The sequence below is a fragment of the Puntigrus tetrazona genome, chromosome 7 (genome assembly GCF_018831695.1).
Source record: "Puntigrus tetrazona isolate hp1 chromosome 7, ASM1883169v1, whole genome shotgun sequence".
Lineage (NCBI taxonomy): Eukaryota > Metazoa > Chordata > Actinopteri > Cypriniformes > Cyprinidae > Puntigrus > Puntigrus tetrazona.
The window spans coordinates 5759603-5779933 of record NC_056705.1 but is presented as its reverse complement, the minus strand read 5'-3'; the positions used below and the strand labels follow the sequence as shown (position 1 = coordinate 5779933).

General features: G+C 48.6%; 3 protein-coding genes across 3 annotated transcripts in view; 1 reads left to right on the top strand and 2 right to left on the bottom strand.

The window, feature by feature from the left end:
* Window positions 1-20331, top strand: part of LOC122349004 — a 495348-nt gene that overhangs the window by 389225 nt on the left and 85792 nt on the right. The gene's annotated exons all lie outside the window — the stretch shown is intronic.
* On the bottom strand, window positions 1318-7330 carry LOC122348993. Its single transcript, XM_043244914.1, is given in 4 exon segments — window positions 1318-1757; window positions 1760-3123; window positions 6865-6924; window positions 7084-7330. Coding segments are annotated over 3 exon segments (1599 nt in total). The 5' UTR covers window positions 6876-6924; window positions 7084-7330; the 3' UTR covers window positions 1318-1533.
* Window positions 17599-20290, bottom strand: LOC122348991. The gene is given in 4 exon segments (XM_043244913.1): window positions 17599-18226; window positions 18229-19285; window positions 19895-19936; window positions 20098-20290. Coding segments are annotated over 3 exon segments (1602 nt in total). The 5' UTR covers window positions 19906-19936; window positions 20098-20290; the 3' UTR covers window positions 17599-17692.

Below are 20331 nucleotides of genomic sequence, written 5' to 3'. Positions count from 1 at the left end.
TGGGTTATGGCCTATTCTAACTCTGCAAGTCTTCAATCGGTTTTACACAGGCTTCCATTCAAGATGTTGATGCAGAAATGCTATCTTACTTGTGTCCGAACACCAGGATTTGACTTGAAGGAGACATACTTTCATGTGTTGATTCTGCCTTGTCACAGATTTCTTCTGTTCTCTCTCAAGGGTTGAGAGTATCAGTACAGTCACCTCTTTCGGGATGTCCCTGTTTCCCTGTGCATCCATACTGAACTCACTGAGTGTGCCCTATCCCCACTTTTGATGACAAGGGCTCCCGGCTCCTCAAAAACCCGACTTATATAAGCTTAATACTTGTGACATCTATTGTACGAGCACAACACCTCAAACATCTGGGGCTTCTGTTCAACTGGGAAAAGAGCAAACTTGGTATGGAGCTGGTTTTGGAAAACATGACATAGCCTCTCACAAATACACATGCGCAGTCAGTGTTAAACTGCCTGAATAGTTAGGGCAAGACAGCAGTCCACGCTGCATATTGCAATTCCTCTAAGTGCATCACGACAGTTTACCCTTCCCAGAGAATGGAAACTCTATCATTAGGTAGTTTTCGAGTTGATTCTCACTTCTCTAGAATCCCTGCCACTGCCAGCTGTTCTATTCCCTGACTGTGGCTTCATAATGCACTGGCACACAAATGCCTCCGAAAGTAGCCCTAATGACCGATTCTATACCTCTCAGGCCAGGATAGATATTACCAACTAAGCTAGGGTTCCCATCGAGAGGCAGGCATATGTTTTCAAGGGGGTCTATTTGTTGAGAGCTGTTTCGCTTGTCGAGAAGACCTTTCCTTGCTTTTCTTCCTGCAGGAAAAGTTGGTTCTTGAGAGAGTACTGGCTGTCCCTTCAACTTTAAAGGTTTTTGTTGCTGCCATTGACACGCACCATGATGTAGTAGATGGTTCTTCCTTGGGAAAGCATTGCCTTGTGCAATTTTCTGTAGCGACCCCTAAACATCTGTTTCTATCGATATAACTTTGAACATGACTGACATTGTGAGTGGAGACATTACTTCCATTTTGTCGCAACTCAAAACCTTGCTTAACATCAGGATGCGCCTCAACTCTAATGCAGGATTTTTTGTCTGCTATTAACTCTAGCTGGTTGTGGTATAATGCATTCGAGGATGCTTGGCTGCTTTAAGTAAAAAAAAAAAAAAAACACAAGTCTCACGTGTTTAACTTTTGTAAATGAAAGGTAAATTATACAACATAACTCCAGCAGGGGTCATTCATACTTGAGTAAAACACAAATTTTGCACAAATGCAAAATAAAATCTGGCTAATTCAAGGACACTTTTCTTTTATTGCCATAAGAAGGTATCACATTAGACAACAACGAAAACATAAATCTCATATGTAATATAGTACATATTGTTTGACAATGCAATTTCATATTTTAGTATGCATTACTTAGTCATTCTGTTTATCTAGAAACTCCTGCATATACAGTTACGGCATGCAGCAGTCATTTACTTTTTTGTTTACTCTACTGGGTTCAATCATTTCCCTGTCACAAAGCGTTTTGTCAGTCCAGCTTTAAGATAACTCAAAGCATCTTTATTGGCTTCATCAGCTACAGCTTTTCTCCTCATCTCCTCCAGCTCTAGGACCCAGTTTTCTTTCCCAGCTTCTCTCACTCTGGGGATGAAGAAGTCCAGGTGCTGAAGAGTGAAGGCAGAGTCTGGTTTTAACGCAATCTCAGACAGTTTCTTGATGGTCTGGCAGCTTCGGACAGAAGACTTGACTTTTGGTCCTCAATCTCATGCAGGTCTTGGTCAAGATGATCCATTAAAATGGAATATGTCTTGGAATCTTCTTGGGCTTTTTCATATTCTTTCCTTATAGAGTCAAACTCCATCATGACGTTTGAAATTCTGACAGCGTATTTCTTGTTTTCTTTGACGTGTTTGCTGTGGTGACACCTTCCCGTGCAAACAGTGCAGTAGCCTTTTTTCATAACTTCACATTTGCTGGGATTAGAAACCCACCAGCAGTCAAACTCATGACAGTTTTCCTCACAGACGGTGCAGGTCGTCGCCTTCCTGTTCTTCCACGACTTACTCTCAATGGGCACCTTCTGTTTGACGGTCTTTTTTACTTTAATAGTGAAGTTTTTACACTGATCTATCTTTTCCTTGTTTTGCATCATTGCCTCTTGAATCTGACATTTTTCAGCTATTTTCAGCTCTTTCTCTTGAACTCGCAGCTGTAAGTTGCAGATGGATGCTTCAAATTGAATGCGCTCGATCAGGACATCTGAAGTCAACTCTAAACTTCTTCTCTTCATTTCATTCAAAGATTGAAGCAAATTCTTCATGCCATTCATACTGTCTTCCCAGGCGTCTCTTTGAGCTCGAACGTGCCGTTCTTTAGTGTGACGTTCTTCAGTCTGCCTGTTGTTGAATAAGAAATGAACAGGCTGGTCATTTTTGTCTCGTCTGCAGGGGATTCTAGCTTTTTTGATGCCGCAGAAGACATTTTGGGGTGGAAGACCATCAGAGTGTGTGATTAAAAACACAATGTTGTTCACAATGTCTTTCCCAAACAAAGACAGAATTGAACTGATAATGTAATGCTGTCGGTCTGAGAGACGATTCTTAGTTGCTTGAGTCACAAAACACACGGCGTCAACTTCACAAACTCCATGCCTGCTCTGAAACAGTGCAGATAAATTCTCAGCGACTTCTAGGTCTTTGTCCAGTCCTCTAGTGTCTCCGTAGCCTGGAGTATCAATGATGGTGAGAGACATGGGACTCTTCGAAGGACAGACCTCATACATGGTGATTTCAGAGGTTTGTGATTCTGCTTGATCTCTGGATTCTTCTTCTGTGATTTCATACCACTTTTCATCCTCAAACTTCACCCCGAGTACATAGTTGACCATGGAGTTGATTAGAGTCGTCTTACCAGCGCCGGTCTCTCCCACCAGCAGAATGATTTTGTTTGGTTTACTGGTGTCTTTTTCTCCATAAGTCCATTTTCGGACTTTACAGTTTTCATCAAGAGATTTCCTCTCTGTATGCAGACGGTATAGTTTTGGAGGTCCTTCATGGAGCAGAACTGGTCTGCGAGGTGGAAGTCTTGGCTTTCTGTAAAATGCAGAAGGTGGCAAATATTTCTCAATGTTTGTGTAGCAAGAATTTAAATACAGTCATTTTAAGTGAGCTACGGAAAATGTTATGGAATGATATGGAAAACATAAAATTCATACTTTTTAATTGCAATTCTTAATCATAACTTTGTAATTCTTTGAAACAATATTTTAAACATGTAAGGTCCATGACATTATTCTGTTGTTGTCTTTACATAATCATTTAAAAAGTAAAGTTTATACCAAGCTGTATTTGCTGATTTCCAGTATTTTTTTTTTTCAGAAATTAGAATGTTTCTCAAGATTTTAATTTGTAGGTGTCACGGTTGCGCTTTCGCGGGACGGATGACACGAGGCTTAGAATAAACTTAAATGGATTTAATCTCAAAAGGCAAAATAAAGATACAAAACGGCAGGCAGGTAGAACAGGCAGGCAGGATAAACACACGTAAAGACATCAGGTAAGGACCTCGACGCTCGGACAAACAGAACTCAAAACACAGGACTTAAATACACGAGGTAATTGACAACACTGACGAGACACGGCTGCAGACAATCATACAATTAACATGGAGGAAAGGCAGGGCACAGGGAACACATGGCACGAGACGAAAACAATAACAAAGTCCGGGGAACGTGACATTACCCCCCCCTCCCGGAAGGTGCGTCCTCGCACCTAAAGGGTAACAAACAAACACAAACAGAGATGACTAGGATTTGGGGATACCGGGTCTTGGGAGGAGGTTCTGGTGGAGGACGGATCGCCAGGATGGGGCAGGCAGAAGGCAGAAGGGTCCAAGGAGGTGTAGATGGAGGGAGGAACCAGGAGGAGACAGGAGGAGTCCGGAGCAGGAGGAGATCCAGAGCCCAGCTATGGTGGTCCACGGTGGGGCCGACGGAGGAGGAGCCAGGAAGGAGACAGGAGGAGTCCGGAGCAGGAGGAGATCCAGAGCCCAGCTATGGTGGTCCAAGGTGGAGCCGACGGAGGGAGGAGCCATGGAGGAGGAGCAGCCATCGACTCCATGGGGCCGACCGACGGCGGCGGAGCAGGTGGTGGAGGAGACTGAGGCAGAGACGGAGAGCCGAAGAGCCAGGGGTGACGTCGAGGCGCTGGAGGTCCAAGGCGACGCCGCAGGCTTAGGCGACGACACGAGAGACGGGGACGGGAAGGGCGGCGGAGCCAGAGCGACTGAGGACTGAGGTGAAGCCGGAGGGAAGGAGGAGCCTGACAGAGCCGGGATGGAGGGACGAGGCGGCCGGAGGAGAGGAATCCGAGGCGACGGATGGTCGACGACAGACCAAGGCGGAGCCGGAGGGACGATGGAGCCTGGTGGAGCTGGTGGACTGACGGACCACGGTGTAGAGGAGGGAGCTAGGAGCCCAGGGGAGCCGACGGTCTACGAGCGAGGAGGAGTCTGGGTCTCGGAGGCAGGACGGCGAGGCGAGGATCCTTCACCTCGACGGCGATGAGACCGGCAGACCCGTTTGGTGAGCTGAGGATGAGCGCAGGGGCTGCTGGGATCCATCGACGTGGTGTGGCAAGGGTGGGAGGGTGGGAAACTTGAGGCGGCACTGGAGGAATACAGGGCGCGGGCACAGGAACGGGACGGAGCGCGCGGGCGCGCGGCACAGGAACGGGACGGAGCGCGCGGGCGCGCGGGCACAGGAGGAAGCGACGCGTGGCGCGGGCACTGGAGGAGGCGCACGCGGGCGCGGGCACTGGAGGGAGCGCACGTGGGCGCGGGCACTGGAGGAGCGCACGTGGCGCGGGCACTGGAGGAGCGCACGTGGCGCTGGGACAGGAACGGGACGGCTGGGCGGAACCAGCGGGCTAACGGGGCGGCTGGGCGGAACCAGCGGGCTAACGGGGCGGGCTGGGCGGAACCAGCGGGCTAACGGGACGGCTGGGCGGAACCAGCGGGCTAACGGGGCGGCTGGGCGGAACCAGCGAGCTAACGGGACGGCTGGGCGGAACCAGCGAGCTAGCGGGGCGGCTGGGCGGAACCAGCGAGCTAACGGGACGGCTGGGCGGAACCAGCGAAGCTAACGGGACGGCTGGCGGAACCAGCGAGCTAACGGGGCGGCTGGGCGGAACCAGCGGCTAACGGGACGGCTGGGCGGAACCAGCGGGCTTACTGGGTAGCTGAACGGAACAGGAACTCAGGATACAGGGAGGTGCCCAGTCTAAGTCCAAGCCCAAGTCTACATCATCCAGCTCCCTTTGCAGATCCAGCAGCCCCAGGTGGATGATCAGCTCATCCTCAGCCGATGTGCAGTAGGCGGAGCTCCACTCCGCGCCTCATCGCAGTCGGCTGTCTCCACCGCGGGAGCTCCGTTGCTGGCTCCGCGCACCTGGTCTGGACGTGATACGGCTCGGGTCCTGTTACGCTCCACGGCTCTGTCGCTCTCTCTGGCGATGGGTCCGTGGTCGCGCTGACTCCGCCCCGTGTCAGCAGTGGGCTCAGGCTGGGGCTCACCATGCGGTGAAGGGGATGGGCTAGGCTCTGGATCTGGAGTGGGGCTGGTAAATTGTCCTCAGGCGCGCAACCATCATGGTTGATTTGCAGGACACCAGCACCCACTCGACGTATGCGGCGTAGGTTTCTCGAGGACCGCTCCGGACAGCTGCGCTTGGCTGGAGGTGTTAAGTCCGCGGGAAATAGAGTTCGAGCAGAGAGCAGTCCGGGTAGCGAGAGTCGTTGGCCAGTTCGAGGAATAGTTCTGTATAGTCCTCGAGAGAGCAATCCCCCTGCTCCAGCAGGCGGATGAGGAAGTTTGGAGTCTTTAAACTGGGCAAACATGGCAAACAAAAACAAAAAAATAAGGGGGAAAATACGCCGCTATTTACTTCTTTATATGGTCGAATTCTGTCACGGTTGCGCTTTCGCGGGACGGATGACACGAGGCTTAGAATAAACTTAAATGGATTTAATCTCAAAAGGCAAAATAAAGATATACAGACAGGCAGGCAGGCAGGTCGAACAGGCAGGCAGGATAAACACAGGGGTAGACATCAGGTAAGGACCTCGACGCTCGGACCAACAGAACTCAAAACACAGGACTTAAATACACGAGGTAATTGACAACACTGACGAGACACGGCTGCAGACAATCATACAATTAACATGGAGGAAAGGCAGGGCACAGGGAACACATGGCACGAGACGAAAACAATAACAAAGTCCGGGGAACGTGACAGTAGGTGATTACAAATTAGCCATTGTAGCTAATTTCTTGAATTGATTATGTGTTCCAATAATTATAATTTGTTTTTTCACATGATCATTTTAACTCTCTTTTTAAGCTCATGCATAGATAAAGCATAGATAATGCTTTAAACAGATGATCGACGCAAATGTGCTGTTTTTAACAATTCATAATATCTTTCAGAAATTATAGCCTATAACTTTAGCATATAGACTTGTCTGCTGTACATTATTTAGCTAAACCATATACAGCACACAAGCCTATATATTTAGCAGTGTGAGAACAAAGCATTTTCCTATTTTGTGCATCAGGTGGTGCCATAAACACATTACAGCCAATAGAACGATGCTCCTTCATTTCATACTTTTTTGTCAATTTATTTCCATTTAATAACGATCAAGACCAGTATGTGAGTGCCTGATTGTTATAAAATCAGTTTACACTTCAGTATCAGTAGAGATTATATATACTAATTACCAATTAATTGCACAATAATAATAAATTCCCAGAAAAGACATGACTTTCAACTCACTGGTCATTCATGGTGATCGCCGGACTAAATGTGTTCCTGAGAGAAGAGCTTGCCTTCACCCTGCAGTTTGTTTAGAGGAGAAAAAGAACATTACTTCTGAGTAATATTTTGTGAATGTAAATGTTGTGTTGGTTAATTAGCATATAAAATGGAAATATATGTAATATTTGAGGAATATAATTCCATGTCAAATTATTATTAGAGACAAAACGTACCTACTAAACAAAAATATTCTTACACCGCAGCCTTTGTGTCGAGTCTCTGGCTGAAATGTCAGCTTTGAAGGAAATACCGGTTTGTTTATCAAGCCTAGCTAACTGAGGTCCCTCCCAGCTAAACGTGCACGCTAATGTCTGAATAGCTTAGAAATAAAATGGCGGTTAAATCACATGGTTGTCTTCTTGTAGACGTTGCTCATGCTGATGAATGTCTGCTGTAACTAATAAATAAAAACACTGACTGCTGTATGTTCTGCATCAGATATTGTTGTGAATAATTCACTTTACAAAGCTTTATCTGTGACTTCCTGACATTTTGAGCTGCTAAAAAAAATTTTGTGTGTATTCATTGTAGAAAAATGCAACTGGACGAGTGACATCAAACTAAACTATGAGTTACAGTAAACGCTCTCTATGCTTATAAGGAAACAAACTCATCTTTGATATCTGACCTGTGATATCTGTGTTTTCATGCAGAAATTATGTAGGATTATAAGTGTCTATATCTATACCAGTATTTATTTACAGGTAACAGCACAGTTTCATTAGATGCTGTGTTAAATAAAATCAAAGTATAACCAAGTAAACTTTGACCACCTAAACAATACTCAAACCTTTTACTGTTTGTTTTTTATTATATAATTCTATATGCAAAACTATATATAATTACGTTTTCTTTACTTAATTTCTTAATGTATTTAAGTTCAAGTAAGTAGATTGTACATAGTAGTAGCTTAAAATGAGTTAATACAAATTATTACAAAGTTTCTGTTGTTTTTTCAGTGATGTTGATTTAACCAAGCAAGGCACAGCTTTCTGACATCTGTGCAGGTTGACAAAAAAAGGTATTGCATTGATGTAAAAACACTTTCACATTTGTTCATTTTCTCTGAAGGAACATTTTTGTTAAACCAGCTTCAAGATAAGATAAGATAACCCCCACTGAAGTCCCGTTTACAGCTAGCCCGGTGTCTGCCTGCCGGTCAGCCGCTTCAGGCCACCGAGTTACCTGTATCTCACATACCAGAGGTCAGCTTCGAGGGGCTGATTCCCTTAGTAGATTATTTGGCAGCGTGGAAACTTCTGCCAAATGTATCTCAATGGGTCATCACGAACATTAGAGAAAGGCTACTGAATTCAGTTCGGTTTACAGCCGCTACCTCATTGTTCGAAGAAGGACGGGGGTTGCGTCCTATTATAGATCTGAGGGTCTTGAACCGCTCAGTCAACAGACTGAAGTTAAAAATGCTTACCAATCAAGCATGTGGTGACTCTAATCAGATCCGAGGACTGGTTTGTCAACATAGATCTGAAGGGCGCATACTTTCACATATCCATCCTTCCTCAACATGGGAAGTTTCTGAGGTTCGCTTCAGGCGTAGCAAACCAATATCGAGTACTTCCGTTCGGCCTAGCACTCTCACCCCGCACATCACGAAGTGTATGGATGCAGCCCTGGCTCCATTGAGACTCCAGGGCATCCGCATACTCAATTATATAGACGATTGCTTGATATTAGCTTAATCCGAGCAGATGGCAGTTCAACATCGAGATGTTGTTCTGTCTCACATGGGGAGTTGGGTTTGAGACTGAACGCCATCAAAGAGTGTATTGCGTCCCGCTCAGAGGACCACATACTTAGGCGTGGTGCGGGGATTCGACCACGATGTGGGCACGTTTGTCTCCTGCCCGTGTGCAGTCGATCCTCATGTCAGTCGAGAGAGTCAGGGAAGGCCAGTCACTCACTGTCAAGCAGTATCAGAGACTGCTGGGCCTGATGGCAGCTGCGTCCAACGTGATACCTTTTGGCCTGCTGCTCATGAGACCCCTACAGTGGTGGCTCAGGACCAAGGGGTTCTCCCCGAGGAAACCCACTCCGCCAAAATCAAAGTGTCACGCCCGTACAGTTCAGGCCTTAGACTTGTGGAGGAAGCCTTGGTTCCTGAATCAGGGCCCAAGGTTAGGAGCTCTATGTCGCCGGACTCCCCTTGCGACAGATGCATCCCTAACCGGTTGGGGCGCGGTGTTGAACGGGCGCCCGGCCCACGGTCTGTGGAGCGATCACCACCAGAGGTGGCATATCAATCTGCTACAGATGTTAGCTGTATTTCGTGGCGTGAAGCACTTTCTCCCAGACCTGAGAGCACAGCAGTGGTCTCTTACATCAACCACCAGGGAGAACTGTGTTCGCGCCCTTGAACAAGCTGGCGCACAGATCCGGGTGTGATTAAAGGCTCTCACCCCGCACAATTACAAAGTGTATGAATGCAGCTCTGGCTCCACTGCGACTCCAGCACATTCTGTATACTCAACTATATCGACGATCGGTTGATATTAGCTCAATCAGAGCAGATGGCAGTTCAACATCGAGATGTTGTTCTGTCCCATATGGGGAGTGGGGTTTGAGACTGAGCGCCAAGAAGAGGTGTTGCGTCGATCAGAGGGCCATATACCCAGGCGTGGTATGGGATTCGACCACGATGCGGGCACAATTATCTCCTGCTCGTGTGCAGTCGATCCTCACGTCAGTCGAGAGAGTCAGGAGGCCAGTCAATCACTGTCAAGCAGTATCAAAAACTGTTGGGGCTGATGGCAGCTGCGTCCAACATGATACCTTTTGGCCTGCTGTACATGAGACTCCTACAGTGGCGACTCAGGACCAAGGGGCTTTCCCGAGGGGAAACCCACTCCGCGAAATCAAGCATCATGTCATGCCTACATGGAGTAACCTTGGTTTCGAATCAGGAGCCCAGTGTTAGGAGTTCTTTGTCGCCGCATCTTGCTTGCGACAGATGCATTCCTAACGGTTGGGGCGCAGTGCTGAGCGAGCGCCCCGCCCACGGTCTGTGGCTATCACCACCAGGGGTGGTATATCATGCAGCTAGGGATGTTAGCTGTATTTCGTGCTTTAGAAGCACCTCCTCCCAGCCCGGAGAGGTCACCATGTGTTGGTGCACACCGACAACACAGCGGTGGTCTCTTATATCAACCACCAGGGAGGTCTGTGTTCGCGCCCCTTGAACAAGCTGGCGCACCAGATCCTTGTGGTGGTCCCAGGACAAAATCTGCTCGCCGAGGAAGCGACCATCCCTGGGCATCTCAATACGGGAGCCGACACCCTGTCGAGACAGGGGTTGAGGCCGGGGGAATGGATGCTTCACCCCGATGTGGTGAAGCAGATCTGGTCGGCATTGTACCAGGCAGAGGTGGACCTCTTTGCTTCTCGAGGTAATGCACAATGTCCCCTCTGGTTCTCTCTAGTTCATCCAGCTCCTGGGACTGGATGCCATGTCTGAGCGTGGCTAAGGCGTCGCCTGTACGCATTTCCTCGATTGCCCTGCTCCCAGGAGTTCTGGTGAGAGTGCGCCAGGACGGAATCAGACTACTGCTCGTAGCCCCGTTCTGGCCGGGCCGAGTATGGTTCACGGACCTCATCGGCCTAGTAGACGGTCATCCGTGGGAGATCCCCCTGAGGCCAGATCTACTCTCTCAGGCGGAGGGAACAATAGTTCACCCTCGCCCGGAGTTACTGAAGTTGTGGGTGTGGCCGAGCGGCGGGGCACGATTCATAGCCTCTGGTCTTTGAGCTGAGGTTGTCGAGACCATCCTCAATCCAGAGCTCCTCTACGAGGAGCGTGTATGCCAGGAGGTGAGGAATGTTCACTTCCTGGTGTGGAGACCGCCACTTGAACCCAGTTAACTGCCCAGTAGGTTCAGTGCTGGAGTTCCTCCAGGCGACATTCTCCACCGGGTTAACCACTCCACCCTAAGGTCTACGTGCCAGTCATATCTGCATATCATGACCCTATTGGTGGCCACTCAGTGGGCAGACACCCCGTTAGTTACACGATTCCTCCACGGTGTGCTGAGGCTGAGACCTCCAGTGCGGACCAGAGTTCCCCCCTGGGATTTGGTTGTGGTGTTAGAGGCTCTGTGTAAGGCACCCTTGAGCCCTCGAAGAGGTTCCTACCTGTCTTATAGGATAAGACAGCATTTCTCCTCGCCATCACCTCTCTTTTGGAGGGTGGGAGATCTGCAGGCCCTCTCCGTGGCCCCTACTTAGTTGGACTTTGCCCCAGTCATGGCCAAGGTTTTTGCATACCCAAGAGTGGGTTATACACCTAAAGTGCCCTCTGTTACACCGCAACCGATCGTACTGCAGGCCTCCTGTCCTCACCCCTTCCAGGCAGCTAAAGTCCAACTGCAAGTGCGTCCCAGTGCGCAGTACTGGACATGTGAGTGCAGAACTGTGTCTCTGTGGAGGTCGGGCCAGTTACTTATCCGTTTGGCCCGACAGATAGGGGTTGTGCTGATATTAAGCAAACTTCAGCAGGTGGATAGTCGAGGCTATCCACCTGGCCTATGAGGCCTCGGCACTCACGTGCCCTCTTGGGCTCAAGGCCTACCTTAGCAGTGTGCCCCTCGGGGACATTTGCAGCGCTGCGGGGTGGTCCACGCCCTCCACTTTGCCCTTTCTATAATTTTGACATGAGGCCCGCTCCTGGCTCCTCTGTCTTATTCTGATGGGTGGTCTGAGGACCCCTTTTCAGGCAGGGCCTTGGAATTATGGCGGCGTGGGCATCTCGTTCCCAAAGCGTTTGTGGCGCAGCTAGAGTTCCTGAAGAGGAACGTCTCCCAGGTTGGCGAATGTAACCATGGTTCCTCTAGGAACGAGACGCCGCTGCGTCGATGCCATACTTCCCGCACCCCTGCCGGGCGCTTACTTCACTACAGAGGCTGGTGCCGGTATCGCGAGAGCGTGACTTTATACTTCCTGGTCGGCGGCGTCATCTCGTCCCATGGCGTCGCTCCTCTCCATTGGACAGATTTCACACGCGTGGTTCAGAACGGCTCACGCCCGGCGCTCCCAGCGTTAGACGCAGCCGGCTCGTTCCTAGAGGAACCATGGTTACATTCGTAACCTGAAGACGTTTTTGTGCATGCACTATGCATGTGTCCTGTTATCTTCTGAAAAAGGCAGTCTCTCGTGAACGCCTCGGTTACGTATGTAACCCTCGTTCCCTGAAGAAGGGAATCGGAGACGTCACGCCGGATGACCGACGAATTGGGATCTCGCCGAGGGACCAATCTACTTCGAGTGTATCTAAACAAGCCAATTGAAGATTGGCATGCGCTAATCGCGATCCAGCCGCGCTGATCACAGCGCGGGTATAAATAAGCAGCGGTGCAGCGCATATTCAGGTTTTCGCTGAGGAGCCGAGCTAGTGACCCGGCCCCTTCAGCGGAGTAGCAGCACCGTGGCGGCGGAGGCGTGGCGTCTCCGTTCCCTTCTTCAGGGAACGCAGGGTTACATATCGTAACCGAGACGTTCCTTTCAGTCGGTCACTCCGGAGTCACGCCGGATGACCAACGAACTGGGATCCCTACCAAAACGCCATGGACGCTGCCTGCCTCTTCCAGTGTCCTGTGGGAGCCCACAAGCCCCCTCAGTCTATCGGCGTAGGCGAGGCTCACCACAAGAAGCCAGCTACAATACTACCCATTCGTAAGACTGGAACACTGAACGCGTCCACGTTCTAGCGAACAGGACGTCTTAAGGAAGTCCAGCCTTCCGTGGAGGTCTTGGAACGAATACGCATATGGACAATATTTCAGTTTGCATATGGAAAATGGGAGGTGATTGAACCCTCTTGGATGGGCAGAAGGTCTGCCGGGAAACACGGGGCTCTAGGCTATGCCGTGAAATACACACATATAAAGTCCTCTAGGGTACTTTTACATGGCTCCCAGCCCTCACCGGTTCTCACGGATTCATCGAGAGGGCCTGGCGCCAGATGCTCCGCAACATCTGGCTGCCGAGGGAATGGAGGAGCTCGACAGGGTCTACTGTGTGGACGCTCTGGAGCGGTTAACAAGCCGACCCGAAACCGGGCCTCTCAGTGCTTCTACCCGTTTGAGGTGAGAACACAGGAGGATACCGGTTCCACACGTAGGCTATAGAATCTAGCAAACGTGTTAGGGGTCGCCCAGCCTGCAGCTCTACAAATATCTGCCAGCGAGGCGCCACGAGCCAACGCCCAGGACGATGCAACACTTCTTGTTGAGTGTGCCCGCAACCTGAGGGGGCAGGGCATACCCTGTGCTTGGTAGGCCAGGGTAATGGCGTCCACTATCCAGTGGGCCATCCTCTGCTTGGAGACGGCACTCCCCTTCTGCCGGCCTCCGTGACAAACAAAGAGCTGGTCTGAGGTCCTGAAGCTTTGTGTCCGGTCAACGTAGCATCTTAGTGCTCGGACGGGACAAAGCAACATCAAGGCTGGGTCTGCCTCCTCCAGGGCAGCGAAGGTTCACCACCTGGTCTCGGAAGGGGGCGCAGTGGGAACCTTGGGCACGTAGGCCGGGCCGTGGCCTCAGTGTTACCTGGGAATCCGCGAGCCCAAACTGTAGGCACGAATCGTCGACCGAAAAAGCCTGCAGGTCCCCTACCCTCTTGATGGAGGCCAATGCGAGCAGGAGCAATGTCTTCATAGATAAGAACTTTAGCTCAACTGCTGGCAAGGGTTCAAACGAGCCTGCTGCAGTGCTGTCAGCACTACAGACAGGTCCCAAGAGGGTACAGAGGGGCCGTGGAGGATTCAACCTCCTGGCCCCTCAGGAACCTGATGATCAGCTTCATGCTTACCCACAGACCTCCCGTCTATGGGGTCATGGTTTGCAGCGATCGCAGCCACGTAGACTTTAAGGGTGGAGGGAGACAGCCTTCGCTCCAACCCTTGCTGCAAGAAGGTAAGCACGACTCTGATGGGGCAATTCCGGGGGTTTTCTCTTTGAGAAGAACACCACTCGACTTAACAGGCTCCACTTCAAGGCATAGGCCATCTGGCCCGCCCACAACTCTCGTCCTCTCTGGGGACCCAGAGATAGAGGAAACCGCTCTTTTGTCGAGTATTTGGGTACCACTGACCGTGAGGTCAGCGGCGCAAAAACAAGATTCTCCACCCGGCCCTCCTCGGGGAGGAGAAGGTGCGTTCACCATCTCCCGAAGAGCAGCTCCTCCATCTCTGGAGTCGCCCGTCTCAGGGCCGCTTGCACCTGCGCTTCCCTCCAGGTTTGGCGGATGCCTGGACGGGCTGGGCGGCTGCCCTGCGCCGCTCCACGGCGCTGCCTAGTTGAGGGCTGCTGCGACGCATCTGCGCGTGAGGAGCGAGGCGGCGGCAGCAGGGGCGCCGGCGACGAGCAGGCTGGGCGGAGCCGTTGGCGGCCGGGTGGAGGCAGCAGCTGCACGCCGAGGCAAGATGTGTTTAATCGCCTCAGTCTGCTTCTGGGCGGCCGAGACTGCTGGGCAAAGCTCTCCACCGCGTCGCCCGAAGAGGCCGGACTGGGACATGGGGGCATTCAAGAAGCGTGTCTTGTCTGCCTCGCGCATGTCGGCCAGACACAGCCACAGATGGCGTTCCTGGACCACCATGGTGGCCATCGCGACGACCCAGAGACCGCGCTGTAACCTTAGTCGCTCGTGGCGCGAGGTCAGTCGCGATGCGTGGAGTTCTTTCAGAACTTCGGTCATGACCACCCTGCGTGCAGGTCCTTCAGTGCCTTGGCCTGATGAACTTGCAACAACGCCATAGCGTGTACAGCAGACGCCAGCCTCTCCACAAGTCGATAGGCACTGCCGATCAAAGCCGACGCAGTGCCTACAGGCCCGGAGGGGAGCACAGGATCACCACGCCAAGTGGAAACGGAGTTGGGACACAGCTGCATCGCAACTGACCGCTCCACTGGAGGATCACCGTATACCCCTAGCTGCGCCGCCACGTCAAGGGTGGTGAAGGAGGAGGAGCCACTGGGGCGGTTTCTGGCAGTGAAAGGTGCCTTCCACGCCCCAGCAAGCTCCTCATGCACCTCCGAAAGAATGGTACCGGGTGGGGCCCTGAGAACCAGCGCGAGCCACCCCTAAGTACCAATCGTCCAGCCTCGAGGGCTCGGGGCGGTGGAGGTTTCCACTCGAGCCCGATCCCCTTTGGCGGCCGGGCAAGCGCAGCCACCAGTTCTGGATCCGTATCCGGCACGGTGGAGCGCCCGCCGGACGCCCCACCAGCCGGACCTTCATCCCCAGAACCTTCAGACTCTCCTTCCGATGCCGCGATTGACATCTGGTCATCAGGGGGAGCTCCAAAAGATACAACTGGTACCTCCCTGTAGGAAGGTCCAGACTGCTCCCTTGGAAGCTCCACTGGCTGCGAAGCACCAGTGGCAGGAGTCCCCCTCGCTGGAGAGTTCCTCACTGTCACTGTGAGACCAGTCCGTCCACTGTTAGAGGAAGCGCTTCTCCCACTGTTGCCAGCAGGAGGAGCCCTAGACCTCGGCAGAGGAACGGGAACTCCGCCCCTTTGCAGGAAGCGGAGCCTGGTCCGCAACTCCGCGATGGTCATTTTCCCGCACTGGGAGCATGACTCATCCACGAAAGCCACCTCAGCGTGCTTACGGCCCAGACACGTGAGACAGCGATCGTGACCATCACCCGGCGCCAGGAAACGACCGCATCCAGAAACGCACGGGTGGAAAGGGCATCTGCAGATGCGTCTTTAAAAAGATTCTCACCCGTGAGCTAGCTCTTTTAGCTCTGAACGGTGTTGAGGCAACAGGAGATAGCCGCTCTGCACACAAACAGGGGGGGTAGTGCAGCCTGATTGTGGCAATCCACTCGACGCAGGAACGACCTCCGCTGAACGCCGAACTCCAACACTCGAAAGATCCGTCTTTGGAGCAGAACGGTCACGCTCGGCTCCGAAGCGAAAAGCTGAATATGCGCTGCACCCGCTGCTTATTTATACCCGCGCTGTGATCAGCGGCAGCTGGATGCGATTAGCGCATGCCAATCTTCAATTGGCTTGTTTAGATACACTCGGAAGTAGATTGGTCCTCGCTGAGATCCCAATTGCGCCGGTCATCCGGCGTGACTGGAGTGACCGACTGAAAGGGAACGGGCATACAGCGGTTTGCAGAAGTAACAGAAAACTGTTTTAAATATGAATTTATTTATTCACTTATTTTTTTATAAAAAACACATCAGTGTAAGAGGCTTTGTTCATGCCCCAGAGCTGGTGAGACATTTGACTACTTTTTAACTATTGAACAAAACACCTGCTCGTGGCCCGTGCCATCATAAAGCTTGGAGGACCAAGGACAACTTTTAATTTAACTCAATTGATTTTGTTTTTGATTTGTTTTTGATTTTATACACCTAAAATGCCTCGAGGGTGAGGAAACATGAATTTGTTTAAATAAGAAACCTTAAAATCTTCAATCTCATCCTTTCTAATCATCTACTTTAAAAACCCACCCTTAACACATCTCCTTTTTTCTCCTTTCATTGCAAAACGAACGGTCATCAACCAAATCTCTGTCTTTCTTACTCATTTAATTGACTGCTTTCCTTTAGATGTTGAACCCCTAAGACAGGCAAGAGTGGCTTTCAAATCTTCTAGATTTATCTTGCAAGAAATATCCATTACTTTTGACACGATTAACCACCAGATTTTTCTGTCAACCCTGTCATCAAAGGGTATCCCAGAAGACACACCCCAGTGGTTTGAGTCTTACCTATCAGATATGTCCTACAAGGTATCTTGGAGAGGTGAGGTGTCCAAGTAACAACATTTAGCTACTGGGGTGCCTCAGGGGACCTTGGACCGCTTCTCTTCTCTGTCTACACGGCATCACTAGGCTCTGTCATTCAGAAACATGGCTTTTTATATCACTTCTAACACTCAACTCTACCTCTCATTCCATCCTGATGATCCAAAGATGGCTAATTTCATTTCAGCTTGTCTTTCATTTCAGCTTGTCATTTCTCTCTCGATGAAAGACCATCGCCTTCAACCCAACCCTGCCAAGACAGAACTGCTTGCTAAAACTTCCAGATTCTGCAGATATGCTAAACTCAACATCTTGAATGAGGCTGCAAGTTTATTTCCGGAAGGAACGCATCTCACACCTGTTTATCGATTTGCACTGGCTATGCATAAAGTTCAAGTCATTGATGTTTGCCTAAACCACCACTGCTCTTCTGAGACTTGTCATAGCACTTGTGTATCATTGCTCCTAAGTTGATTTTGAGTGCTAGATTTTGATTGACAAATGACTAAATGTTAATGTTTCTAAATAACAACACTTTAAAATCATGCTTTAAATAGGTGCTGTATTAAGTAAAAAGTATAAGCCAGGTAAACTTTGACTAAATACAAATTGCTCAAACTTTTACTGGCCAGGCTAAAGTTACCTATTTATTTATTTTTAAATTTGCCTAACTTGGATAAGTAGATTTTACTTAAATGTAAACGTGAAACCTTTATATATATAATTAGGTAATATTTGCTTTCATTTTTTATGAATGTTAAGTTCAAGTAAGTAGATTGTACATAGCACTAGCAGTACATTTTTTTCTGAGATCTGTACAGTCTGTTCCCCTGAAAGACCCTCAAACATCATAATGAGAATTCCTTGGGGAGGCAAAAAAGTTTGCATTGCTGAAAAAAACACATTTTGAAACCTGTATTTCTTTTATTTAAGCTTTATTTCATTTATTCAAACTTTATTATATTTAACATTTTAAGACGAAAAAAATAGAAAAGTGCAATCACATTTGTTCATTTTTTACCGAGGAACACTTTTGCCAGACCTGCCTGAAGATAACTGAGAGCATCTTTATTCACTTCTTCAGTTTCAGCTTTTCTCCTCATCTCCTCCAGCTCTTGAGCCCAGTTTTCTTTCCCAGCTTCTCTCACTCTGGGGATGAAGAAGTCCAGGTGCTGAAGAGTGAAGGCAGAGTCTGGTTTTAATGCGATCTCAGACAAGTTCTTGATGGTCCTGTAAGCATTAAACAGGAGAATTGACTTATGGGTTTCAATCTCTAGCAGGTCTTTGTCAACATCACCCATTGCAGCTGAAAACCTGTTGGTTTGGTCTTTGGATTTTTTATTTTCCCTTTTTGTAGCGTCATAATCTATTGTTACGTTTGAGGTTCTAATGACGTATTTCTTGTTGTCTTTGACGTGTTTGCTGTGGTGACACTTCCCTGTGCACACGGTGCAGAAACCGTCTTTCATAACTTCACATTTGCTGGGATTTGCACCCCACCAGCAGTCAAACTCATGACAGTTTTCCTCACAGACGGTGCAGGAAATGTCGCCTTCCTGTGCTTCCATGACTTGCTCTCAATGGGCACCTTCTCTTTGAAATTCTTTTGGATTGTAATGGCAAAGTTTTTGCACTTTTCAATATTTTCTTTGTTTTGCATCATTGCCTCCTGAATCTGGAAGTTTTCAGCCTTTTTCAGCTCTTTCTCTTGAACTCGCAGCTGTAAGTTGCAGATGTATGCTTCAAATCGAATGCGCTCGATCAGGACGTCTGAAGTCAACTCTAAACTTCTTCTCTTCATTTCATCCAGAGACTGAAATAATTTCTTCATATCTTCCATGCTGTCTCCAAAGGCGTCTCTTTGAGCTCGAACATGACGTTCTTTGGTGTGACGTTCATCAGCCTGTCGATTGTTGAATGAGAAATAAACAGGTTGGCCACTTTCGTCTCGTCTGCAGGGGATTTTAGCTTTTTTAATGGCACCAAGGACATTTTTGGGTGTAAGACCATCAGAGTGTGTGATTAAAAACACAATGTTGTCCACAATGTCTTTCCCAAACAAAGACAGAATTGAACTGATAATATAATGCTGTCGATCTGAGAGACGATTCTTAGACGCTTGAGTCACGAAGCAGACAGCGTCAACTTCACGAACTCCATCATTGCTCTGAAACAGAGTGGCTAAGTTCTCAGCGACTTCCAGGTCTTTGTCCAGTCCTCTAGTGTCTCCGTAGCCTGGAGTATCAATGATACTGAGAGACATGGCACTCACTTCAGGAAAGACCTCATACATGGTGATTTCAGAGGTTTGTGATTCTGACTGATCTCCAGCTGCTGCTTCTGTGATTTCGTACCATATTTCATCCTCAAACTTCACTCCCTTTAAGTAGTTGACCATGGAGTTGATGAGAGTCGTCTTTCCAACACCAGTCTCTCCCACCAGCAGAATGATTTTGTTTGTTTTACTGGTGTCTTTTATCCCGTAAGTCCATTTTCGGACTTTCCCATATTCATCGAGCACTTTTTTCTCTGTGTGTAGATAATACCGTTTTGGAGGCCCTTGATGAATCAGATTTGCTCTGTATGGTGAACCACTTGGCTGTCTATAAAATACAGAGGGAAATGTTTCTCAGCAGCTTGACAGAGTTTCGTTATATCAGTGTTTAGTTTACATTCGGCAATTGTTTATACAGGCAAGCAGATCTTCAAAGGTAGGCTACGCTTTATTCACAATTTTAGAACAAATGAGAGTTTTTATCTTTCTTGTCATCCGTCTTTGACAACATAGTTAACATAATAAATGGTTAAAATAAATAATAAAGAAAGGTTATTGAGGTAAATGACTTCCAAATAACTAAGTTCTCAAATAAAACTCTTCAGTTTACATATGTATTATATATTTTTAGGCTAATTGTGCTTAAAATCATTTGTGAAAATTCTGTTGGACAGACAAATAAACACCAACAAAAACCAACAAAACAATAAAATTACTACCGACATAGAATTGAGTGCATTAGTGGAGCAAGAAACCAGTATTACAAGTAATGTGTTGTATGTGTTGCAATATGTCTGTATTTATACATGTTTGATTGTTTGACCATTGTATCGATCAGATGGCACCAAACACAGTTGCTACACAAACATTTCGAAACTGCTTTATTTTATTATTTTTATTTTGCCTCCTCTAGTAAAGCAGGTTGATTTCCACTTACCTGGAAGTCATGGTGAAGACTGGACTCACAGAAGAACTTCACCTGTCGGTTAACAGCAAAACAATTCTTCAGTGGTGTGATATTTTGTAATATTATTGTAAAATTACGTATCATGTATGACGTTGTCGAAGTTGTTGTTAGCTGTCAAAGCATTTTTGAGACACACAATATAGCTATTAAACAAATATAAACTTATTTCTTACACGGCAGCCGTTGAGTCGAGCGTCTGGATGAAATATCAGCTTTGACGGAAACACTGGTTTGTTTAAGAAGCCTAACAGGATGAAGTCCCTCCCAAACAGATTGGCAAGTTGGCTTGAAATCTAATGCTAGGATCAATGCGTCTATGTGGGCATGATGCATGCTTTTTTATGTCTGGCAATTGAGAGATGTGTTTGACCAAAACGTTGACTTGCTATGACCATGTTGGATATTAT